General features: G+C 41.1%; 1 protein-coding gene across 1 annotated transcript in view; it reads left to right on the top strand.

Annotated features, from left to right (window-relative positions):
* Positions 1-26964, top strand: part of DMAP1 (DNA methyltransferase 1 associated protein 1) — a 258949-nt gene that overhangs the window by 159567 nt on the left and 72418 nt on the right. The window contains exon 9 of the mRNA XM_053693398.1: positions 20818-20890. Coding sequence (XP_053549373.1) covers positions 20818-20890 — 73 coding nt within the window. The remainder of the gene's footprint in view (positions 1-20817; positions 20891-26964) is intronic.

The following is a 26964-nucleotide window of genomic DNA, read 5'->3' as shown; positions in this document are numbered from 1 at the left end:
ATGTCCAGTTGCCAGCCTTGGCCACTTCCTCTAAGACCAGACCTTTCTCAAGGGCAGTTTTTTCCATCAGGATCTCAAATCGTTAAATTTGTAGGTATGGAAATTGAATGCCTAGTGCTTAGTCATAGAGCTTTCTCTGACTCAATGATTAAAGGACCAGTCAACACTGTAAATTTGCATAATCAACAAATGCAAGATAACAAGGCAATGCAATAGCACTTAGTCTGAACTTCAAATGAGTAGTAGATTTTTTTTTCTGACAATTTTAAAAGTTATGTCTTTTTCCACTCCCCCTGTACCATGTGACAGCCATCAGCCAATCACAAATGCATACACGTACCATGTGACAGCAATCAGCCATTCACAAATGCATACACACTTATTCTTGCACATGCTCAGTAGGAGCTGGTGACTCAAAAAGTTTAAATATAAAAAGGCTGTGCACATTTTGTTAATGGAAGTAAATTGGAAAGTTGTTTAAAATTGCATGCTCTAAGTGAATAATGAAAGTTTAATTTTGATTGAGTGTCCCTTTAATACTATGCTACACGCTCGTAAGTCTGTTTCAAGGAAGATTTATTATCAAGTTTGGAAGTCTTATATTTAATGGTGTTCTTGTCATAAATTCTCCTGGCATTCTTTTAGAAATCCTATAATTTTACAGTTTCTTCAGGATAGTTTGGATCAAGGTTTGTCTGCAAGTTCCTTGAAGGGACTAATCTCGTCTCTTTCTGTTTTATTTCATTGAAAGATTGCTAAGCTTCCTGATATTCAGCTTTGGTTTGTATCATGCCTGTTATTAAATCAATTTCTCCTCTTTGGAGTCTTAATTTGTTTTTTTGTGCAGGCTCCTCCTTTTGAGCCTATGCATTATTTGGATATTAAACTACTTTCTTGGAAAGTGTTGTTTCTTTTGGCTATCTCTTCAGCTAAAAGAGTTTCTGAATTGTCTGCTCTCTCTTGTGAGTCTCCTTTTCTGATTTTCCATCAGGATAAGGCTGTTTTGCGGACTTCGTTTAAATTTCTTCCTAAGGTTGTAAATTCTAACAACATTAGTAGGGAAATTGTTGTTCCTTCCTTGTGTCCTAATCCCAAGAATACTCTTGAAAGATCTTTGCATTCTTTGGATGTTGTAAGAGCTTTGAAATATTATGTTGAAGCTACTAAAGATTTCAGGAAGACTTCTAGTCTTTGTTGTCTTCTCTGGGTCTAGGAAAGGTCAGAAAGCTTCTGCCATTTCTTTTGCATCTTGGTTGAAGCTTTTGATTCACAAAGATCACAACTCATTCTACTAGATCAGTCTCCACTTCTTGGGCTTTTAAGAATGAAGCTTTAGTTGATCAGATTTGAAAAGCAGTAACTTGGTCTTCTTTGCATACATTTACTACATTTTACCATTTTGATGAATTTGCTTCTTCTGAAGCAGTCTTTGGTAGAAAAGTTCTTCAGGCAGCTGTTTCAGTTTGATTCTTCTGCTAATGCTTTAAGGCCTAGATTTAGAGTTCGGCGGTAAAAGGGCTGTTAACGCTCCGCGGGCTTTTTTCTGGCCGCACCATAAAATTAACTCTGGTATCGAGAGTTAAAACAAATGCTGCGTTAGGCTCCAAAAAAGGAGCGTAGGGCATTTTTACCGCAAATGCAACTCTCGATACCAGAGTTGCTTACGGACGCGGCCGGCATCAAAAACGTGCTCGTGCACGATTCCCCCATAGGAAACAATGGGACTGTTTGAGCTGAAAAAAAACCTAACACCTGCAAAAAAGCAGCGTTCAGCTCCTAACGCAGCCCCATTGTTTCCTATGGGGAAACACTTCCTACGTCTGCACCTAACACTCTAACATGTACCCCGAGTCTAAACACCCCTAACCTTACACTTATTAACCCCTAATCTGCCGAGCCCGCTATCGCTGACCCCTGCATTACACTTTTAACCCCTAATCTTCCGCTCCGTAAACCGCCGCAACCTACGTTATCCCTATGTACCCCTAATCTGCTGCCCTAACATCGCCGACCCCTATGTTATATTTATTAACCCCTAATCTGCCCCCCACAACGTCGCCGACACCTACCTACACTTATTAACCCCTAATCTGCCGAGCGGACCTGAGCGCTACTATAATAAAGTTATTAACCCCTAATCCGCCTCACTAACCCTATCATAAATAGTATTAACCCCTAATCTGCCCTCCCTAACATCGCCGACACCTACCTTCAATTATTAACCCCTAATCTTCCGATCGGAGCTCACCGCTATTCTAATAAATGGATTAACCCCTAAAGCTAAGTCTAACCCTAACACTAACACCCCCCTAACTTAAATATAATTTACATCTAACGAAATAAATTAACTCTTATTAAATAAATGATTCCTATTTAAAGCTAAATACTTACCTGTAAAATAAACCCTAATATAGCTACAATATAAATTATAATTATATTATAGCTATTTTAGGATTAATATTTATTTTACAGGCAACTTGGTATTTATTTTAACTAGGTACAATAGCTATTAAATAGTTAAGAACTATTTAATAGTTACCTAGTTAAAATAATAACAAATTTACCTGTAAAATAAATCCTAACCTAAGATATAATTAAACCTAACACTACCCTATCAATAAAATAATTAAATAAACTACCTACAATTACCTACAATTAACCTAACACTACACTATCAATAAATTAATTAAACACAATTCCTACAAATAAATACAATTAAATAAACTAGCTAAAGTACAAAAAATAAAAAAGAACTAAGTTACAGAAAATAAAAAAATATTTACAAACATTAGAAAAATATTACAACAATTTTAAACTAATTACACCTACTCTAAGCCCCCTAATAAAATAACAAAGACCCCCAAAATAAAAAATTCCCTACCCTATTCTAAATTACTAAAGTTACAAGCTCTTTTACCTTACCAGCCCTGAACAGGGCCCTTTGCGGGGCATGCCCCAAGGATTTCAGCTCTTTTGCCTGTAAAAAAAACATACAATACCCCCCCCCCAACATTACAACCCACCACCCACATACCCCTAATCTAACCCAAACCCCCCTTAAATAAACCTAACACTAATCCCCTGAAGATCTTCCTACCTTGTCTTCACCATCCAGGTATCACCGATCGGTCCTGGCTCCGATATCTTCATCCAACCCAAGCGGGGGCTAGACATCCACTGAAGAAGTCCATAAGAGGGTCCAAAGTCTTCCTCCTATCCGGCAAGAAGAGGACATCCGGACCGGCAAACATCTTCTCCAAGCGGCATCTTCGATCTTCTTCCATCCGGAGCGAAGCGGCAGGATCCTGAAGACCCCCAGCGCGGAACATCCATCCGGACCGACGACTGAACGACGAATGACGGTTCCTTTAAGGGACGTCATCCAAGATGGCGTCCCTCGAATTCCGATTGGCTGATAGGATTCTATCAGCCAATCGGAATTAAGGTAGGAATTTTCTGATTGGCTGATGGAATCAGCCAATCAGAATCAAGTTCAATCCGATTGGCTGATCCAATCAGCCAATCAGATTGAGCTCGCATTCTATTGGCTGTTCCGATCAGCCAATAGAATGCGAGCTCAATCTGATTGGCTGATTGGATCAGCCAATCGGATTGAACTTGATTCTGATTGGCTGATTCCATCAGCCAATCAGAAAATTCCTACCTTAATTCCGATTGGCTGATAGAATCCTATCAGCCAATCGGAATTCGAGGGACGCCATCTTGGATGACGTCCCTTAAAGGAACCGTCATTCGTCGTTCAGTCGTCGGTCCGGATGGATGTTCCGCGCTGGGGGTCTTCAGGATCCTGCCGCTTCGCTCCGGATGGAAGAAGATCGAAGATGCCGCTTGGAGAAGATGTTTGCCGGTCCGGATGTCCTCTTCTTGCCGGATAGGAGGAAGACTTTGGACCCTCTTCTGGACTTCTTCAGTGGATGTCTAGCCCCCGCTTGGGTTGGATGAAGATATCGGAGCCAGGACCGATCGGTGATACCTGGATGGTGAAGACAAGGTAGGAAGATCTTCAGGGGATTAGTGTTAGGTTTATTTAAGGAGGGTTTGGGTTAGATTAGGGGTATGTGGGTGGTGGGTTGTAATGTTGGGGGGGGGGTATTGTATGTTTTTTTTTTTACAGGCAAAAGAGCTGAAATCCTTGGGGCATACCCCGCAAAGGGCCCTGTTCAGGGCTGGTAAGGTAAAAGAGCTTGTAACTTTAGTAATTTAGAATAGGGTAGGGAATTTTTTATTTTGGGGGTCTTTGTTATTTTATTAGGGGGCTTAGAGTAGGTGTAATTAGTTTAAAATTGTTGTAATATTTTTCTAATGTTTGTAAATATTTTTTTATTTTCTGTAACTTAGTTCTTTTTTATTTTTTGTACTTTAGCTAGTTTATTTAATTGTATTTATTTGTAGGAATTGTGTTTAATTAATTTATTGATAGTGTAGTGTTAGGTTAATTGTAGGTAATTGTAGGTAGTTTATTTAATTATTTTATTGATAGGGTAGTGTTAGGTTTAATTATATCTTAGGTTAGGATTTATTTTACAGGTAAATTTGTTATTATTTTAACTAGGTAACTATTAAATAGTTCTTAACTATTTAATAGCTATTGTACCTAGTTAAAATAAATACCAAGTTGCCTGTAAAATAAATATTAATCCTAAAATAGCTATAATATAATTATAATTTATATTGTAGCTATATTAGGGTTTATTTTACAGGTAAGTATTTAGCTTTAAATAGGAATCATTTATTTAATAAGAGTTAATTTATTTCGTTAGATGTAAATTATATTTAAGTTAGGGGGGTGTTAGTGTTAGGGTTAGACTTAGCTTTAGGGGTTAATCCATTTATTAGAATAGCGGTGAGCTCCGATCGGAAGATTAGGGGTTAATAATTGAAGGTAGGTGTCGGCGATGTTAGGGAGGGCAGATTAGGGGTTAATACTATTTATGATAGGGTTAGTGAGGCGGATTAGGGGTTAATAACTTTATTATAGTAGCGCTCAGGGCCGCTCGGCAGATTAGGGGTTAATAAGTGTAGGTAGGTGTCGGCGACGTTGAGGGGGGCAGATTAGGGGTTAATAAATATAATATAGGGGTCGGCGGTGTTAGGGGCAGCAGATTAGGGGTACATAGGGATAACGTAGGTGGCGGCGCTTTGCGGTCGGAAGATTAGGGGTTAATTATTTTAAGTAGCTGGCGGCGATGTTGTGGGGGGCAGATTAGGGGTTAATAAATGTAATATAGGGGTCGGCGGGGTTAGGGGCAGCAGATTAGGGGTACATAAGTATAACGTAGGTGGCGGTCGGCAGATTAGGGGTTAAAATTTTTAATCGAGTGGCGGCGATGTGGGGGGAGCTCGGTTTAGGGGTACATAGGTAGTTTATGGGTGTTAGTGTACTTTAGGGTACAGTAGTTAAGAGCTTTATAAACCGGCGTTAGCCAGAAAGCTCTTAACTCCTGCTATTTTCAGGCGGCTGGAATCTTGTCGTTAGAGCTCTAACGCTCACTGCAGAAACGACTCTAAATACCGGCGTTAGAAAGATCCCATTGAAAAGATAGGCTACGCAAATGGCGTAGGGGGATCTGCGGTATGGAAAAGTCGCGGCTGCAAAGTGAGCGTTAGACCCTTTAATCACTGACTCCAAATACCAGCGGGCGGCCAAAACCAGCGTTAGGAGCCTCTAACGCTGGTTTTGACGGCTACCGCCGAACTCTAAATCTAGGCCTAAGTTTTTTTTTCTTTCAATTTATGAGAAAAACTTATTTTTTTGTGGATTAAATTTTTTCAGTGGAAAATGGCTGATTTATTTTATCCCTCCCTTTCTAGTGACTCTTCTGTGGTCTCCCACATCTTGGGTATTTCTATCCCATACGTCACTAGCTCATAGACTCTCTTGCCAATTACATGAAAGAAAACATAATTTATGTAAGAACTTAACTGATGAATTAATTTCTTTCATATTGGCAAGAGTCCATGAGACCCACCCTTTCTTTCATGTAATTAGCAAGAGTCCATGAGCTTGTGACGTATGGGATATACATTCCTACCAGGAGGGGCAAAGTTTCCCAAACCTCAAAATGCCTATAAATACACCCCTCACCACACCCACAATTCAGTTTTACAAACTTTGCCTCCGATGGAGGTGGTGAAGCAAGTTTGTGCTAGATTCTACGTTGATATGCGCTCCGCAGCAAGTTGGAGCCCGGTTTTCCTCTCAGCGTGCAGTGAATGTCAGAGGGATGTGAGGAGAGTATTGCCTATTGAATGCAGTGATCTCCTTCTAAGGGGTCTATTTCATAGGTTCTCTGTTATCGGTCGTAGAGATTCATCTCTTACCTCCCTTTTCAGATCGACGATATACTCTTATATATACCATTACCTCTGCTGATTCTCGTTTCAGTACTGGTTTGGCTATCTGCTATATGTAGATGAGTGTCCTGGGGTAAGTAAGTCTTATTTTCTGTGACACTCCTAGCTATGGTTGGGCACTTTGTTTATAAAGTTCTAAATATATGTATTCAAACATTTATTTGCCTTGACTCAGAATGTTCAACTTTCCTTATTTTCAGACAGTCAGTTTCATATTTGGGATAATGCATTTTAATTTAACATTTTTCTTACCTTAAATTTTGACTTTTTCCCTGTGGGCTGTTAGGCTCGCGGGGGCTGAAAATGCTTCATTTTATTGCGTCATTCTTGGCGCGGACTTTTTTGGCGCAAAAATTCTATTCCGTTTCCGGCGTCATACGTGTCGCCGGAAGTTGCGTCATTTTTTGACGTTATTTTGCGCCAAAAATGTCGGCGTTCCGGATGTGGCGTCATTTTTGGCGCCAAAAAGCATTTAGGCGCCAAATAATGTGGGCGTCTTATTTGGCGCGAAAAAATATGGGCGTCACTTTTGTCTCCACATTATTTAAGTCTCATTTTTTATTGCTTCTGGTTGCTAGAAGCTTGTTCTTTGGCATTTTTTCCCATTCCTGAAACTGTCATTTAAGGAATTTGATCAATTTTGCTTTATATATATGTTGTTTTTTCTCTTACATATTGCAAGATGTCTCACGTTGCATCTGAGTCAGAAGATACTACAGGAAAATCGCTGTCAAGTGCTGAATCTACCAAAGCTAAGTGTATCTGCTGTAAACTTTTGGTAGCTATTCCTCCAGCTGTTGTTTGTATTGATTGTCATGACAAACTTGTTAAAGCAGATAATATTTCCTTTAGTAAAGTACCATTGCCTGTTGCAGTTCCTTCAACATCTAAGGTGCAGAATGTTCCTGATAATATAAGAGATTTTGTTTCTGAATCCATAAAGAAGGCTATGTCTGTTATTTCTCCTTCTAGTAAACGTAAAAAAATCTTTTAAAACTTCTCTCCCTACAGATGAATTTTTAAATGAACATCATCATTCTGATTCTGATGATTCCTCTGGTTCAGAGGATTCTGTCTCAGAGGTTGATGCTGATAAATCTTCATATTTATTTAAAATGGAATTTATTCGTTCTTTACTTAAAGAAGTACTAATTGCTTTAGAAATAGAGGATTCTGGTCCTCTTGATACTAATTCTAAACGTTTAGATAAGGTATTTAAAGCTCCTGTGGTTATTCCAGAAGTTTTTCCTGTTCCTAATGCTATTTCTGCAGTAATTTCCAAAGAATGGGATAATTTGGGTAATTCATTTACTCCTTCTAAACGTTTTAAGCAATTATATCCTGTGCCGTCTGACAGATTAGAATTTTGGGACAAGATCCCTAAAGTTGATGGGGCTATTTCTACCCTTGCTAAACGTACTACTATTCCTACGTCAGATGGTACTTCGTTTAAGGATCCTCTAGATAGGAAAATTGAATCCTTTCTAAGAAAAGCTTATCTGTGTTCAGGTAATCTTCTTAGACCTGCTATATCTTTGGCTGATGTTGCTGCAGCTTCAACTTTTTGGTTGGAAACTTTAGCGCAACAAGTAACACATCGTGATTCTCATGATATTATTATTCTTCTACAGCATGCTAATAATTTTATCTGTGATGCCATTTTTGATATTATCAGAGTTGATGTCAGGTTTATGTCTCTAGCTATTTTAGCTAGAAGAGCTTTATGGCTTAAAACTTGGAATGCTGATATGGCTTCTAAATCAACTTTACTTTCCATTTCTTTCCAGGGTAACAAATTATTTGGTTCTCAGTTGGATTCCATTATTTCAACTGTTACTGGTGGGAAAGGAACTTTTTTACCACAGGATAAAAAATCTAAAGGTAAAAACAGGGCTAATAATCGTTTTCGTTCCTTTCGTTTCAACAAAGAACAAAAGCCTGATCCTTCATCCTCAGGAGCAGTTTCAGTTTGGAGACCATCTCCAGTCTGGAATAAATCCAAGCCAGCTAGAAAGGCAAAGCCTGCTTCTAAGTCCACATGAAGGTGCGGCCCTCATTCCAGCTCAGCTGGTAGGGGGCAGGTTACGTTTTTTCAAGGAAATTTGGATCAATTCTGTTCACAATCTTTGGATTCAGAGCATTGTTTCAGAAGGGTACAGAATTGGTTTCAAGTTGAGACCTCCTGCAAAGAGATTTTTTCTTTCCCGTGTCCCAGTAAATCCAGTAAAAGCTCAAGCATTTCTGAAATGTGTTTCAGATCTAGAGTTGACTGGAGTAATTATGCCAGTTCCAGTTCCGGAACAGGGGATGGGGTTTTATTCAAATCTCTTCATTGTACCAAAGAAGGAGAATTCTTTCAGACCAGTTCTGGATCTAAAAATATTGAATCGTTATGTAAGGATACCAACGTTCAAGATGGTAACTGTAAGGACTATCTTACCTTTTGTTCAGCAAGGGAATTATATGTCCACAATAGATTTACAGGATGCATATCTGCATATTCCGATTCATCCAGATCATTATCAGTTCCTGAGATTCTCGTTTCTGGACAAGCATTACCAGTTTGTGGCTCTACCGTTTGGCCTAGCTACAGCTCCAAGAATTTTTACAAAGGTTCTCGGTGCCCTGCTGTCTGTAATCAGAGAACAGGGTATTGTGGTATTTCCTTATTTGGACGATATCTTGGTACTTGCTCAGTCTTTACATTTAGCAGAATCTCATACGAATCGACTTGTGTTGTTTCTTCAAGATCATGGTTGGAGGATCAATTTACCAAAAAGTTCTTTGATTCCTCAGACAAGGGTAACCTTTCTGGGTTTCCAGATGGATTCAGTGTCCATGACTCTGTCTTTAACAGACAAGAGACGTCTAAAGTTGATTGCAGCTTGTCGAAACCTTCAGTCACAATCATTCCCTTCGGTAGCCTTATGCATGGAAATTCTAGGTCTTATGACTGCTGCATCGGACGCGATCCCCTTTGCTCGTTTTCACATGCGACCTCTTCAGCTTTGTATGCTGAATCAATGGTGCAAGGATTACACAAAGATATCTCAATTAATATCTTTAAAACCGATTGTTCGACACTCTCTAACGTGGTGGACAGATCACCATCGTTTAATTCAGGGGGCTTCTTTTGTGCTTCCGACCTGGACTGTAATTTCAACAGATGCAAGTCTCACAGGTTGGGGAGCTGTGTGGGGATCTCTGACGGCACAAGGAGTTTGGGAATCTCAGGAGGTGAGATTACCGTTCAATATTTTGGAACTCCGTGCAATTTTCAGAGCTCTTCAGTTTTGGCCTCTTCTGAAGAGAGAATCGTTCATTTGTTTTCAGACAGACAATGTCACGACTGTGGCATACATCAATCATCAAGGAGGAACTCACAGTCCTCTGGCTATGAAAGAAGTATCTCGAATTTTGGTTTGGGCGGAATCCAGCTCCTGTCTAATCTCTGCGGTTCATATCCCAGGTGTAGACAATTGGGAAGCGGATTATCTCAGTCGCCAAACGTTGCATCCGGGCGAATGGTCTCTTCACCCAGAGGTGTTTCTTCAGATCGTTCAAATGTGGGAACTTCCAGAAATAGATTTGATGGCGTCCCATCTAAACAAGAAACTTCCCAGGTATCTGTCCAGATCCCGGGATCCTCAGGCGGAGGCAGTGGATGCATTATCACTTCCTTGGAAGTATCATCCTGCCTATATCTTTCCGCCTCTAGTTCTTCTTCCAAGAGTAATCTCCAAGATTCTGAAGGAATGCTCGTTTGTTCTGCTGGTAGCTCCGGCATGGCCTCACAGGTTTTGGTATGCGGATCTTGTCCGGATGGCCTCTTGCCAACCGTGGACTCTTCCGTTAAGACCAGACCTTCTGTCACAAGGTCCTTTTTTCCATCAGGATCTGAAATCCTTAAATTTAAAGGTATGGAGATTGAACGCTTGATTCTTCGTCAAAGAGGTTTCTCTGACGCTGTGATTAATACTATGTTACAGGCTAGTAAATCTGTATCTAGAGAGATATATTATAGAGTCTGGAAGACTTATATTTCTTGGTGTATTTCTCATCATTTTTCTTGGCATTCTTTTAGAATTCCGAGAATTTTACAGTTTCTTCAGGATGGTTTAGATAAAGGTTTGTCCGCAAGTTCCTTGAAAGGACAAATCTCTGCTCTTTTTCACAGAAAGATTGCTATTCTTCCTGATATTCATTGTTTTGTACAAGCTTTGGTTCGTATAAAACTTGTCATTAAGTCAATTTCTCCTCCTTGGAGTTTGAATTTGGTTCTGGGGGCTCTTCAAGCTCCTCCGTTTGAACCTATGCATTCATTGGACATTAAATTACTTTCTTGGAAAGTTTTGTTCCTTTTGGCCATCTCTTCTGCCAGAAGAGTTTCTGAATTATCTGCTCTTTCTTGTGAGTCTCCTTTTCTGATTTTTCATCAGGATAAGGCGGTGTTGCGAACTTCTTTTGAATTTTTACCTAAAGTTGTGAATTCCAACAACATTAGTAGAGAAATTGTGGTTCCTTCATTATGTCCTAATCCTAAGAATTCTAAGGAGAAATCGTTGCATTCTTTGGATGTTGTTAGAGCTTTGAAATATTATGTTGAAGCTACTAAATCTTTCAGAAAGACTTCTAGTCTATTTGTTATCTTTTCCGGTTCTAGAAAAGGCCAGAAAGCTTCTGCCATTTCTTTGGCATCTTGGTTGAAATCTTTAATTCATCTTGCCTATGTTGAGTCGGGTAAAACTCTGCCTCAGAGAATTACAGCTCATTCTACTAGGTCAGTTTCTACTTCCTGGGCGTTTAGGAATGAAGCTTCGGTTGACCAGATCTGCAAAGCAGCAACTTGGTCCTCTTTGCATACTTTTACTAAATTCTACCATTTTGATGTATTTTCTTCTTCTGAAGCAGTTTTTGGTAGAAAAGTACTTCAGGCAGCGGTTTCAGTTTGAATCTTCTGCTTATGTTTTTCGTTAAACTTTATTTTGGGTGTGGATTATTTTCAGCAGGAATTGGCTGTCTTTATTTTATCCCTCCCTCTCTAGTGACTCTTGTGTGGAAAGATCCACATCTTGGGTAGTCATTATCCCATACGTCACTAGCTCATGGACTCTTGCTAATTACATGAAAGAAAACATAATTTATGTAAGAACTTACCTGATAAATTCATTTCTTTCATATTAGCAAGAGTCCATGAGGCCCGCCCTTTTTTTGTGGTGGTTATGATTTTGTATAAAGCACAATTCTTCCAATTCCTTATTTTATATGCTTTCGCACTTTTTTATCACCCCACTTCTTGGCTATTCGTTAAACTGAATTGTGGGTGTGGTGAGGGGTGTATTTATAGGCATTTTGAGATTTGGGAAACTTTGCCCCTCCTGGTAGGAATGTATATCCCATACGTCACAAGCTCATGGACTCTTGCTAATATGAAAGAAATGAATTTATCAGGTAAGTTCTTACATAAATTATGTTTTTTCTGGTGGTTATGATTTTTTGTATAAAAGCACAATTATATTTCCAGTTCCTCCTTTTTTGTATGCTTTTTTTACTCCTTTTTCTATCACCCCACTACTTGGCTAGTTGTTAAACTGAACTGTTGGTGTGGTGAGTGTTGTATTTATAGGCATTTTGAGGTTTGGGAAACTTTGTTCCTCCTGGTAGGATTGTATATCCCATGCGTCACTAGCTCATGGACTCTTGCCAATATGAAAGAAATTAATTTATCAGGTAAGTTCTTACATAAATTATGTTTTTCCTTCCTAAGATATGGAAAGTCCACGGCTTCATTCCTTAATGTTGGGAAATACCTGGCCACCAGGAGGAGGCAAAGACACCCCAGCCAAAGGCTTAAATATCCCTCCCACTTCCTCATTACCCCAGTCATTCTTTGCCTTTCATCACATTAGGAGGTGGCAGAGAAGTGTCAGAAGATTTGGAGAGTCCTGAAAAAGGGTATCTGCCCTTCGAGATAGGACTGGTGTTTTTAAGTAGTAATGTGAACGTCTCTGTGATAGTTTTGATGAAAGTTAGAGTATGGAGATTCAGGGAAAGTTTTTCTGCAAAACCATTCAGACTACTGCTAACAACTCCTAAGCAATCAGTGTTGACGAGTTTCACTGCCTGCTTTCTCTCACTCAAGTCCATGTCAGGAGCGCTGCTATAAGACAGTCACACTTTAGAGGCTGTGTTCTGTACCACAGCATGGATCCTGGAGGTAAGATTGTTTCAATTTTTTACACATAAAACGCTATAACGGTCACAGTGTGGCTCCTTTATACCTTGATAGGATCCAGGGTTAATATTCTCTAAACGGGGTTTATTGAACAATTGGAGTTAATCAGTGTATTAATTATTTACATGCTGCTTTGTGTGATTTTTTCTTTCCTGGGCTAATAGACTGTGTGTTTTTGGCTGGAACAAACCAGTTTCACTTTAGTTTTTGAAAGTGTTGCACAGCTCCTATTACTTGCTGTACTTGTAATAACGGGGAAGTACTGTCTTCCACTCCATGTGACCAGGTATGCTCTATATTCATTTCCTCCATTCCGGCTGAGACTTGAACCTGAGGAGAGCATTTCCTCTGTTTACTGTCTGGGTCTAGGGAGTGGTGAGTGCCCCAGCCATTGGGAGTATAAAGGTGCAGTTTTCTATAATAAACGTTTTTATTTGTGTCGTTCTGTGGGTATAACCTGAGCTATGGAGGACTCTGACATATTAGAAGATACTCCTTCTGTACTAAATCATACTTGTTTATATTCTAAGGAGGCCGCCCACTCAATTATGTTCCACATGCCTTAGCACCGTTATAAAGTCTAAAAAGGGAGACAAGCCTTTAAAGGGACATTATACACTCATTTTTTCTTTGCATAAATGTTTTGTAGATCTTTTTATATAGCCTATAAAGTTTTTTTGTTTTTGTTTTTTTTTTTAAATGTATAGTTTTGCTTATTTTTAAATAACATTGCTCTGATTTTCAGACTCCTAACCAAGCCCCAAAGTTTTATGAGAATACCGTTGGCTACCTTCCCCAGCTTGCTCCTGTTTGTGTAAAGAGTCTTTTCATATGCAAAAGGGGGGAGTGTCTTATTTCCCACTTGCAATGGGCTTTCTAGCTACCTTTTCAACAGAGCTAAACTGAGAGCTTCTAAGTAAGTTTTTAAACAGTTTTATACTGGATTTTTATATCAGTATCTGCATCTTATTCTTTATAGTAGTGTCTATTACATTCAGCTATAAGAAAATTAGTGTATACTGTCCCTTTAAGGCTCTTAGTCCCTCTGAGCCATCTACCTCTCAGGACTCGGCGTCCCGTGAGATTACTACCCTTGCTACATCACTCCACATGCAGTTCCCCGTAACACATCTAATCCTCCTTCCGGAGGGGGCCTTCTTCCTGCGAACTTTGCCACGCAGTTACAAACGGCTGTGTCTGCGGCCCTCAATGCATTACCTCGCTCTAACAAACGCAAGAGAAAGGTTAAACATAGCTCTCCTGACTCTGAGTCATCTAAATATTTATAGGATTTAGCTATTATGTCCAAGTTATCCGATGATGAGTTAACCTCTGTAGCTTCAGAGGGTGAACTTTCTGGGTCGGAGTCCTTGGCGTCTAATCCTCCTGCTGCAGAGGAACCGTCCTTTAGATTTAAAGGAGGTTCTGTCTACGTTAGAGGTTCCAGAGGCCACGCTGCCTGAAGAACCTATGATACCTAAATTAGACAGAGCGTACGAAGACAGGAAAGTTCCTTTTGACTTTTCCTGTGCCGGTTAAGATGTCGAACATTATTAAGAACGAATGGTAAAGAATTGGTTCTTTCTTTTTCCCCCTCGTCTACTTTTAAAAAGTTGTTCCCGGTACCAGACTCTCAACTGGATTTGTGGGGCTCCATTCCTAAGGTGGATGGTTCTATGTCTATGCTTGCTAAATGTACTACTATACCTCTTGAGGATAGTTCTTCGTTCAGAGAGCCGATGGATACGAAAATGGAAACCTGAGAAAGATGTTTCAACATACAGGATTTTTGTTTCAACCGGTGGCTGCAGTTGCCTACCTACTGGTGCGACTCTTTGTCGGAACTCATTGAGGTGGAGTCTCCCCTCGAGGATATATTTAAGACAGAATTAAAGTTCTGAGAATTGCTCATTCTTTTAACTGTGATGCGAACATGCAAATTATTTGCCTAAATGCAAAGGCCTCTGGTTTTGCGGTCCTAGCCCGCCGGGCACTCTGGTTGAAGTCTTGGTCTGCGGATAGGAATTCTAAGTCCACACTCCTTTCTCTTCCCTTTAAGAGAAAGATTTTATTTGGTCCAGGCCTTTCTACCGCTAGATAAGAAGAACAAGTCTAAGGGACGGCAATCTTCTAATTTTCGTTCCTTTCGTTCTGACAAATCCCAACGACAACGATCCTCCTCCAAACCTGAGCAACCCAAGAGTACTTAGAAGCCGGCAAGTCCTGGAATAAATCCAATCAGAATAAGAAGCCTGCCGAAAACAAATCGGCATGATGGGGCGGCACCCCGATCCGGGATCGGATCGTGTAGGGGGCAGACTGTCTCTCTCTCTTTTTAGACACCTGGTTCAAGGACGTACAGGATCCATGGGTCCAGGAGGTGGTATCTCAGGGATACAAGATAGGCTTCAAATCTCATCCACCAAGGGGCTGATTCCTTCTCTCGAATCTGTCTACCAGACCAGAAAAGAGGGATGCCTTTCTAGGGTGCGTTCGGGATCTGTCCTCAGGAGTCTATCGAAGAAAGAGGTTTGGAGTTTTATTCAAACCTTTTCGTGATCCCAAAGAAGGAGGGAACTTTCCGCCCAATTCTGGACCTAAAGTGCTTAAACAAATTTCTCAGTGTCCATTCCTTCAAGATGTAGACGATAAGGTCCATCCTTCCTTTAATTCTGGAAGGCCAGTTTATGACCACTATAGATCTAAAGGACACTTACCTTCATGTTCCAATCCACAGGGAACACTTTCAGTTCCTGAGGTTTGCATTCCTGGACCAGCAATTCCAGTTCATTGCCCTTCCGTTTGGCCTAGCTACTGCTCCAAGAATCTTTATGAAGGTTCTGGGGGCTCTTCTAGCCGTTGCCAGAACTCAGGGTATTGCAGTAGCCCCATACTTGAAAGATATTCTGGTGCAAGCACCATCCTTTTGTTTTGCAGAAGAATTCTCTGAGTCCCTTCTCAGTCTCCTTCGATCACATGGATGAAAGATATAAACTTGGAAAAGAGTTCTCTAATCCCAAGTACCAGGGTGGAATTCCTGGGCACTATAATAGACTCCATATTCATGAGGATGTTTCTAACGGACCAGAGATGTTGCAAGCTAACTTCGGCATGTTTTGCCCTCGAGACCTCCTTGAGTCCCTCTGTGGCGCAGTGTATGGAGGTGATTGGTCTCATGGTGTCCTGCATGGACATCATTTCTTTTGCCAGGTTCCGTCTCAGACGTTTACAACTGTGCATGCTAAGGCAGTGGAACGGCGATCATTCCGATCTGTCTCAACAGATTGTATTAGACAGCCGTTCGAGAGAATCGCTCTCTTGGTGGCTCTGTCCAGATCATCTCTCCCGAGGGACATGCTTCTTAAGACCATCCTGGGAGATTGTGACTACGGACGCAAGCCTATCCGGATGGAAAGCTGTTTGGGGTGCCAGGAAGGCACAGGGGTTGTGGACTCAGAAGGAGTCCTCCCTTCTGATCAATATTTTGGAACTATTGGCAATTTTCAAGGCCTTGAAGGCTTGGCCACTTCTGGGTTCGTCCCAGATTATCAGATTCCAATCAGACAATATAACCTTGGTGGCTTACATTAACCATCAGGGGGGAACGAGAAGTTCCTTGGCGATGAAGAAAGTATCTCAGATTCTGGAGTGGGTGGAGGCCCACATCTATTCACTGTCAGCGATCCATATTCCGGGTGTGGACAACTGGGAGGCGGATTTTATCAGCAGATCAGGGAAATGATCTCTCCATCCCGAGGTATTTGCAGAGATATGCAGCAAGTGGGGGACGCCGGAGATAGCTCTCATGGCGTCCCGTCTCAATACTAAGCTACCCATGTACGGGTCGAGCTCGAGGGATCCCCAAATGGATCTAATAGATGCACTAGCAGTGCCCTGGAGGTTCAAACTCATTTATCTTTTTCCTCAATTACTGCTTCTTCCTTGAGTGGTGGCCCGCATCGAGCAGGAGCAGGTATCCGTAATCCTGATTGATCCATCATGGCCGCAAAGGATGTGGTTCGCAGATCTAGTGGGGATGTCCTCATCTCCTCCGTGGAAGTTACCTTGTTGCAGAGACCTGCTGACACAAGCTCCATTTATTCATCAAAATCTAGATTCTCTGAGGCTGACTACATGGGGACTGAACGCTTAGTCTTGGCCAAAAGAGATTTCTCTGAGAGTGTCACTCTTATTCAAGCTCGTAAACCAGTTACTTGGCGTATCTACCACAAGGTTTGGAGGACCTACTTATTCTGGTGGGAAGAGCGTGTTTTTTTCCTGGCACAGAGTTAAGGTTGCCAGGATCTTATCTTTTATCCAGGATGGGCTGGGGAAGGGCCTTTCTGCTAGTTCCCTGAGGGGACAGATTTAGGCCCTGTCTGTTTTATTGCACAAGAGACTGGCTGAGCTTCCAGTCGTGCAGTCCTTTGTTAATGCTCTGATTAGGATCAGACCTGTGTTTAGATCTAGGGCTCCTTCTTGGAGCCTAAATCTTGTTCTTCGGGTTTTGCAACAGGTTCCGTTTGAGCCTCTGCATTCCGTTGACATTAAACTGTTATCTTTGGAAGGTTCTCTTTTTATTGGCTATTGCCTCTGCGAGCAGAGTTTCTGAGATCTCTACTTTGCAATGTGAGCCCCCTTATCTGATTTTTCATGCAGATAAGGCAGTTTTACGTCCTAAATTAGGTTTTCTTCCTAAGGTTGTGTCAGATCGCAACAAGAATCAGGAGATTGTGGTTCCTTCCTTGTGTCCTAATCCTTTTTTTCATCGAAGGAATGCTTAGACAATCTTCCTCTTTGTTTGTTGTCTATTCAGGGAAGCGTAAGGGGCAGAAGGCTACTTCGACTTCCCTATATTTTTGGTTAAGGAGTGTCATCCACTCCAGCGGGACATCGTCCTCCTGAGAGGATAGCAGCTCATTCCACTATAGCAGTGGCTTGCTCTTGGGCCTTTTTAGAATGGGCAAATAATGGTTTTGTATTTTTATGTCAATTATACGATAATGTATCTCATGGAATATACTCCTACAATACTCTAAAAGAATCTTATGGACTCCCCATTACAGATTTCTATGCATATCTCCAAGTTTGTCACTGGTTCTTTCACGTTATGAAGGACCTTAATACACCCTGGATACTCGATGGAATACAGTTAGGTCTCTCTCTCTATAAGGCAGGGAATCACTCAATTAAGTTTTGGTATAATTTGGTAATGTCTGTTTTAGGAGACGTTAATTTACTTAAAGGACCAGTCAACACAGTAGATTTGCATAATCAACAAATGCAAGATAACAAGACAATGCAATAGCACTTAGTCTGAACTTCACATGAGTAGTAGATTTTTTTTTTCTGACAATTTTAAAAGTTATAATTTTAAAAGTTATGTCTTTTTCCACTCCCTCTGTACCATGTGACAGCCATCAGCCAATCACAAATGCATACACGTACCATGTGACAGTCAGCAGGAGCGAGCTGCACTTGGTGCTATGGCGCGGTCGGGCCGGGCTATGACTATACAGCTGGCCCGATGCGCTGTTTGAAAAAAACAGACCCTCTCAGAAGATCACAGAGAGCGGGTCTGTAAAACAGCAGTTTTTTAAAAAAAATTCAACGGGGAAATTATGTTTTATAATGTTTGCGCTAATATAATGTTATATAATTCTGCACTATGTGCAGAATTATATAACATTATTTTTAAGGTTTACTGTCCCTTTAAATTGTTATCTTGGAAGGTTCTCTTTTTATTGGCTATTGCCTCTGCACGCAGAGTTAGTGAGATCTCTGCTTTGCAATGTGAGCCCCCTTATCTGATTTTTAATGCAGATAAGGCAGTTTTGCGTACTAAATTAGGTTTTCTTCCTAAGGTTGAGTCGGATCACAACATCAATCAGGAGATTGTGGTTCCTTCCTTGTGTCCTAATCCTCCTTCATCGAAGGAACGCTTACTTCACAATTTGGATGTGGTTCGCACCTTGAAGTTCTATCTTCAGGGTACTAAGGAGTTTAGACAATCCTCTTTGGTGTCTATTCCGGGAAGCGTAAGGGGCAGAAGGCTACTTCGACTTCCCTATCTTTTTGGTTAAGGAGTGTCATCTGCTTCGCTTACGAGACAGCGGGACATCATCCTCCTGAGAGAATAATGGTTCATTCCACTAGAGCAGTGGCTTCCTCTTGGGCCTTTAAGAATGAGGCCTCTATGGATCAGATTTGTAAGGCGGCTACCTGCTCCTCCTTGCATACTTTTTTCAAAATTTTACAAGTTTGATGTTTTTGCTTCGGCTGAAACGGCTTTCGGGAGAAAAGTTTTGCAGGCTGTGGTACCTTCAGAATAGGGTCCGCCTCTTCCTTTTTGTTCCCTCCCATTATTCATTAAGTGTCCTCTGGAGCTTGGGTATAGTTTTCCCAACAGTAAGGAATGGAGCTGTGGACTCTCCCTATCTTAGGAAGGACAACCTAATTTATGCTTACCAGATAAATTCCTTTCCTTCCGGATAGGGAGAGTCCACGGCCCCCGCCCGTTTTTTCTTGTCTATGGTCGGTACCCTATTATTTTTTTTATTTTCTGGCACCATTTTATACCCTAATGTTTCTCCTACTTTTCCTTGTTCCCTCGGCAGAACGACTGGGGTAATAAGGAAGTGGGAGGGATATTTAAGCCTTTGACTGGGCTGTCTTTGCCTCCTCCTGGTGGCAGCCCTGTCACACATTGCACTGCTAGGGACTTACTCACAGCCCTGTCACACATTGCACTGCTAGGGACTTACTCACAGCCCTGTCACACATTGCACTGCTAGTGACTTACTCACAGCCCTGTCACACATTGCACTGCTAGTGACTTACTCACAGCCCTGTCACACATCACACTGTATGTAACCTACATGTAGCCCTGTCACACTGCGTGACTTGTACGCAGCCTTATCGGACTGCGTGTGACTTGTACCCAGCCCTTTCGCACATCGCACTGCGTGTGACTTGTACGCAGCCCTGTCGCACATCACACTGCGTGTGACTTGTACGCAGCCCTGTCGCACATCACACTGCGTGTGACTTGTACGCAGCCCTGTCGCACATCACACTGCGTGTGACTTGTACGTAGCCCTATTGCACTGCGTGTGACTTGTACGCAGCCCTATTGCACTGCGTGTGACTTGTACGCAGCCCTTTCGCACATCACACTGTGTGAGACTTTCAGGAAACCCTGTTGCATATCTTATGGGTTTAACTGCAGGCTATGCTTGTCTGGAGTTTGTGTCCATTCCTTGTAGACTGAATTATCTGTCTGACACAAATTCCTACAAGCCTGACGTTGAGACTGGCTGGTTACTGGCCATTTCCTGCTGTGTTTTTATCGTCTGCTATAATTATCCACTTGGGGCTAGCCTATTGTGCTCTATAAAGGCCAGCAAGCCATCCTTAAATAGGTGCAGCGACTGAAAGCCCAGCTCAGTTGAACGTGGCCTTGTGATGATCAGAAAACGTAAGCCGCAGTGTTACCTGTGATCTTTGCAATGCAATTCAATGGTAACAAGTCTCTGTTAAGTGATCCTATTTTTACTTCTGATTTTTAATGAGTGCCTTTAATTCGTTTTTTTCCCCCACTTTCCTCATCTGGCTCCTGCTGCTTCCTGCTCTTCCAGCTAACTCCTTGCTCCTGTCTTTTGTGGGCTTGTGGACGCACTTCTATGCACCTACTAACTTCTCTGCTCTTTGTGATATCACCTGCTAAATGAATCCCCACTGTTCCAGGGCTCCTCCGGTTAGCATAGGAAAAATAGAGAGAGGAGGAGAATGCATTCCAGCCCTGGCAGCATTACAAAACCCCGCTAAATAGGCGCAAGGAATCAAACAGGGCATTTCAGATTAGCCGTCCTACAACTGAAACCTTTTGATCTCCTCCCTCCATAGGAAGTAGTTTTATGAAACAAAACAATGAACTTTTTCTTAGTCATTTGGTTAAACCAAGAACTGCAAAATGGGATTCTGTACAAGCTTGCGGTAGCAGCTTTTCAATCAGATGCACATAAACCCTGTGTCCCTGTGTTTCACTGTCATCCTTGTCTCTCATTTTTACCTTTTTCTTTTCCTTTTCATTCTGCCTTCCCTCTCTGTGCTCTCTAAAAAAAGATCCGTCTACCTTTTGAACTAGGAATGTGCAAGTGAAGGCTAACTGAGAGCTGTGTGGCTCCCTTTTACCTTTGTGTTTGCAGATGAAACTGCCAAGCTCAGTCGGACAGAAGAAGATTAAAGCCCTGGATCAGATGCTAACAGAACTCGGAGTAGGTGAGGAAAAGGGACGCTTGAGAGAGAAGGGGGGAGGAAAGAGGGAAAATGCACACAGAGAAGGCTTTTGTACTCCCAATGGACTGTATTTTTATTCTCCTACTAATACAGAGAGTTTTGAGATAACAGTATACATAGAATTGTTAAAATAAGATCTAATGTGTTTTTTAAAAAAAAGAACAATCTCAAATGCGCATGAAAGATGCATGGGCTCTTTGTCATTCAGCGAGGGAGGGCAGGTGCCATGTCAGTGAATAAAGAACTGGTGACAGCGCTAGAAATAAGTGAGGAATTAGATGTTTGTTATGCGCTTTGCTTACGTGTTGACCACTTTTTTATTTTATTGTTGTTGGTTAGGAAAAAGGCTGTTTAGTTTGCCCTTGTGTTGTTTCACTGATCGGCGGTGCAAGTTGCCTATTAAATCTTCTCGCATTACAGGATTATCTCATGTCTTTCATACAGTCGTTTGGTGACAGCGGGTAGGCATTATGCAGGAGAGCAATTGTTCATATCACATTAAAACTATATTAAAGAGCACGTTGTCAAACAGCACTTTCTTTTGATAATTACATATGAGCAAAGAAATTCCTGAAACTTTAAAGGGACACAAAACCCAACATTTGTCTTTCTTGATTCAGACAGAACGTTCAATTTTTATACAACTTTCCAATAGAATATTTTTCTCTAATTTGCTTCATTCTCTTAGTATCCTTTTTTTGAAGGAACAGCAATGCACTACTGGGAGCTAGCGGAACACATCCGTTGAGCCAATGACAAGAGCCATGTATGTGCAGCCACCAATCGGTAGCTCCTGAGTCTACCTAGGTATTTTTCAATAAAGTATACCACTAGAACAAAGCAAATTAGATAATAGAAGTAAATTGGAAAGTTGTTTAAAATTGTATGTTCTATCTGAATCATGAAAGAATCAATTTGGGTTTAATGTCCCTTTAATCAAAAGATGAGGGGAAATGGATATCCTGGTTGTTCTTTACTCACTTTAGAAGTTTATTTAGCAACAGGATTAGCTGTGAGCTCAGGCTGATGACTAGGGAGGGGCGGCACACCTATTCGCAAGCTTTTGTCAACACCAACACTTTTGCTACAATGCTTTGGATCCTGCCCCACAGATATTAATAGGATAGAGGCAACCTTTCTGTATGTCTGTCTTTATGAATGTATTTATGTCTATCTGTCTATACTTATGTCTATCTGAATACATGCATGTCTGTATGTATGTTTGGCAATCTGTCTATATGTTTGTATATCTGTATGTATGTCTATTTGTATACATGCATGTTTGTATATCTATATGTCTGTCTGTATGTACGCATGTATATGTCTGTATGTACGCATGTATGTGTATGTAGGTTTGTCTATCTGTCTATATGTTTGTATATCTATATGTATGTCTGTATGTACGCATGTATGTGTATGTAGGTTTGTCTATCTGTCTATATGTTTGTATATCTATATGTATGTCTGTATGTACGCATGTATGTGTATGTAGGTTTGTCTATCTGTCTATATGTTTGTATATCTGTATGTATGTCTATTTGTATACATGCATGTATGTCTGTATGTTTGTATATCTATATGTATGTCTGTATGTACGCATGTATGTGTATGTAGGTTTGTCTATCTGTCTATATGTTTGTATATCTATATGTATGTCTGTATGTACGCATGTATGTGTATGTAGGTTTGTCTATCTGTCTATATGTTTGTATATCTATATGTATGTCTGTATGTACGCATGTATGTGTATGTAGGTTTGTCTATCTGTCTATATGTTTGTATATCTATGTATGTCTGTATGTACGCATGTATATGTCTGTATGTACGCATGTATGTGTATGTAGGTTTGTCTATCTGTCTATATGTTTGTATATCTATATGTATGTCTGTATGTACGCATGTATGTGTATGTAGGTTTGTCTATCTGTCTATATGTTTGTATATCTATATGTATGTCTGTATGTACGCATGTATATGTCTGTATGTACGCATGTATGTGTATGTAGGTTTGTCTATCTGTCTATATGTTTGTATATCTATATGTATGTCTGTATGTACGCATGTATGTGTATGTAGGTTTGTCTATCTGTCTATATGTTTGTATATCTATATGTATGTCTGTATGTACGCATGTATGTGTATGTAGGTTTGTCTATCTGTCTATATGTTTGTATATCTGTATGTATGTCTATTTGTATACATGCATCTATGTCTGTATGTTTGTATATCTATATGTCTGTATGTATGTACGCATGTATATGTCTGTATGTACGCATGTATATGTGTATGTCTGTATGTATGTTTGTCTATCTGTCTATGTTTGTATATCTGTATGTATGTCTATTCATATACATGCATGTATGTTTGTTTATCTATATGTCTGTCTGTATGTACGCATGTGTATGTCTGTATGTACGCATGTGTATGTATGCATGTATATGTGTGTCTGTATGTATGCATGTGTATGCATGTATATGTGTATGTCTGTATGTATGTACGCATATGTATGTACACATGCATATGTGTCTGTATGTATTGTGTCGGTCTGTATGTATGTACGCACGCATGCATATGTGTATGTATTTACGCATGTACATCTGTATGTACATATGTGTGTCTGTATGCACGTGTGTGTACATGTGTGTCTGTGTGTGTGTATGTTCATGTGTGTGTAAGTGTGTCTGTATGTACGTGTCTGTATGTACGTGTCTGTATGTACGTGTCTGTATGTACGTGTCTGTATGTACGTGTCTGTATGTACGTGTCTGTATGTACGTGTCTGTATGTACGTGTCTGTATGTACATGTGTGTGTGTACATGTGTGTGTGTACATGTGTGTGTGTGTCTGTATGTACATGTGTGTGTGTGTGTCTGTATGTACATGTGTGTGTGTGTGTCTGTATGTACATGTGTGTGTGTGTCTGTATGTACATGTGTGTGTGTGTCTGTATGTACATGTGTGTGTGTGTCTGTATGTACACGTGTGTGTGTGTGTGTGTGTGTGTCTGTATGTACATGTGTGTGTGTGTCTGTATGTACATGTGTGTGTGTGTCTGTTCGTGTGTGTGTGTCTGTTCGTGTGTGTGTTTCTGTACATGTGTGTGTTTCTGTACATGTGTGTGTATGCACGTGTGTGTGTATGCACGTGTGTGTGTATACACGTGTGTGTGTGTGCACATGTGTGTCTGTAGTGGTACTGATTTTATGTTCACCGAATCTTAGTTAATAAATTTATTGGTGGAACATGCACAGACATGCTTGCAACGTTTCAAAAGCTGCCAGTCATTTTTCCTTCCTTAAGGCAGGGAGAGTCCACAATTTAATTCCTTACTGTTGGGAAATACAACACCTGGCAATCAGGAGGAGGAAAAGACACCCCAGCCAAAGGCTTAAATATCCCTTCCACTTCCCCTATCCCCCAGTCATTCTTTGCCTTTCATCACTATAGGAGGTGGCAGAGAAGTGGCAGAAGATTTTGGATAGTCCTGTTATGGGTATGTTCCCTTAAAGAAAGGACTAGAGCTTTAAGTAATCATGTCAGCCTCTCAGTGAGAGTATTGATGAAAGTTAGTCATGCGAACCCATCCAGACTGTCGCCTAACAGCTCCTGAGCAATCAATGTTGACGAGTTTCACTGCTTGCTGTTACACACTCAAGTCCATGTCAGAAGCGTCGCTGCAAGACTGTCACACTTTAGAGGCTGTGCCTGTTCCACAGCATGCATCCTGGAGGTAAGACCATTTATATTCACACTTTAAGCTATACAGGGTCACAGTGTGGCTCTTTTATGCTTCAATAGGATTAAGGGTTAATATCTCCTTCAGGGAGAATATTTAAACAGATGGGGGTTATTTACAACTGCTTTAATGTGAGTTTTTTTGGGCTCATAGACTGTGTGCTTTTGGCTTGGAACAAACGGATTTCACTTTTGTTTTTGAGTGGTGTGCAGTTCATAGTAGCTTGGCGCCTTTTTCATAGCAGAGGAAGTCCTGTCCTACGCTCCGCGTGACCGAGTGCGGCCTTTTAATTTTTTCTGATCCTGCTTGCGTACATCACCCCTAAGGAGATCATTCTCACTGTTAGCTGTCTGGGTCTAGGAGGTGTTGAGTGCCCCAGCCATTGGGATTATGAAGGTGCTGTTTTTTTAATGAAAGAGTTTACTTTTTGTCTGTCCTTCTGTGAATATATCTTAGCTATGGAGGACTCTGATACTACATTAGAAGGTTCCACTCCTTCTGTACTGATTAATAATTCCTGTTTATATTGTGAGTAGGCCGGGGTTTGCCCACCTGCTCAATTTTGTTCTATTTGCCTAAGCACCAGAGGCGTAACTAGAAACTACAGGGCCCAGGTGCAAGAATCTAAGAAGGCACACCCCCCCCCCCCCCCCCCCAAAAAAAAAAGGTGAATTTGATACATATCTTTTTTTTTTTTTTTTTTTTCTTTTTACATTTAATAAAGAAAAAAATATGTGCATCAGATTACATGTCTGCAAAAGGAGGTACCCTGTGCCCACAGTCTGTGAGATGGTCTGACCCCCTATTACTGTATATAGTGACACTGTTTAACCCACCAGTACTGTATATAGTGAGTTAGTGACAGTCTGTAATCTGCCTTTGAGATGGCTGGCCTGACCCTACCCGCCCCAGTACTTTTTTAAAGTGACCACAGTAGTCAGTGACATGGTCCAGCCCCCCCCCCCCTGTACTGTATAGTGACACTGTTTACCCCCCCTCGCTGTAGTAACAAGGTCTGTAATTTGCTGGTTTCACAAACATATACACACACACACACATGCATGCATAAATACACACACACAGTCACATACACACACATACATAAACACCAATGGGTAAAACAGAAACACTAACCCATGTAGTCAGACACTAGTGAAGCATCATGTCACACTCACATGATTTCAGTGCAGGCAGTGGCAGGTCAACGTTTTTTATTGAAAAAAGAAAAAAATATATTTTTTTTTAGCTGGGCCCCCACACTCAGGGGTCCAGTCGCAGTTGCGGTTTCTGCACCCACTGTAGTTCCGCCACTGCTAAGCACTGTTCTAAAGTCTATGAAGGGAAACATGCCTGCTAATACTCATAGCGCTATTAGCCCCTCTGAGCCGTCTACCTCTCAGGAATCTGGGTCCCGAGAGATTTCTACCCTTCCTATACTACCCGCTCCACATGCAGTTCCCCGCGGCTCAACTAATCCTCCAACTGAACGGGGGTTTTTTTCTGGTGGACTTTACCGTGCAGTTACAATCAGCGGTGTCTGCGGCCCTGAGTGCTTTACCTCGCTCTAATAAACGCAAGAGAAATTTTAAACATAGTTCTCAGAACCTTGTCATCTAAATATTTGTCAGATTTAGCTACTATGTCCCAGCTATCCGAAGATGAGTTAACCTCTGTAGCTTCAGAGGGTGAACTTTCTGAGTCGGAGACTTCAGTTTCTAAACCTCCTTCAGCAGAGGAACCCTACTTTAGATTTAAAATTGAGCATCTGCGTTTTTTATTAAAGGAGGTTCTGTCTACGCTAGAGGTTCCAGAGGCTACACTCCCTGAGGAACCTAAGATCCCTAAATTAGATAGGCTTTATGAAGACAGGAAGGTCCCTCTGACTTTTCCTGTGCCAGTTAAGATGGCGAACATTATTTGTAACAAATAGGAAAGAATAGAAACTTCTTTTTCCCCCTCGTCTACTTTTAAAAAATTATTCCCGGTCCCTGACTCTCAATTAGATTTGTGGGGCTCCATCCCTAAGGTGGATGGTGCTATTTCTATGCTGGCTAAGCGTACTACTATCCCTCTGGAGGATAGTTCTTCTTTTAGCAAGTCTATGGATAAGAAAATAGGACCCTTTCTGAGGAAGATGTTTCAACGTACTGGTTTTTTTTTTTTCAACCGGCGGCAGCTGTAGCCGCGGTTGCTGGAGCACCTCCCTACTGGTGTGACACTCTGTCAGAGCTCATTGAGGTGGAGACTCCCGTTGAGGATATTCAGGAGAGAATTAAGGCTCTGAGAATTGCTAACTCCTTCATCTGTGACGCGAATATG

This window comes from Bombina bombina, chromosome 10, assembly GCF_027579735.1.
Source record: "Bombina bombina isolate aBomBom1 chromosome 10, aBomBom1.pri, whole genome shotgun sequence".
Lineage (NCBI taxonomy): Eukaryota > Metazoa > Chordata > Amphibia > Anura > Bombinatoridae > Bombina > Bombina bombina.
Note: the sequence above shows the minus strand (reverse complement) of the source record. Positions and strands in the feature narration are given on the sequence as shown.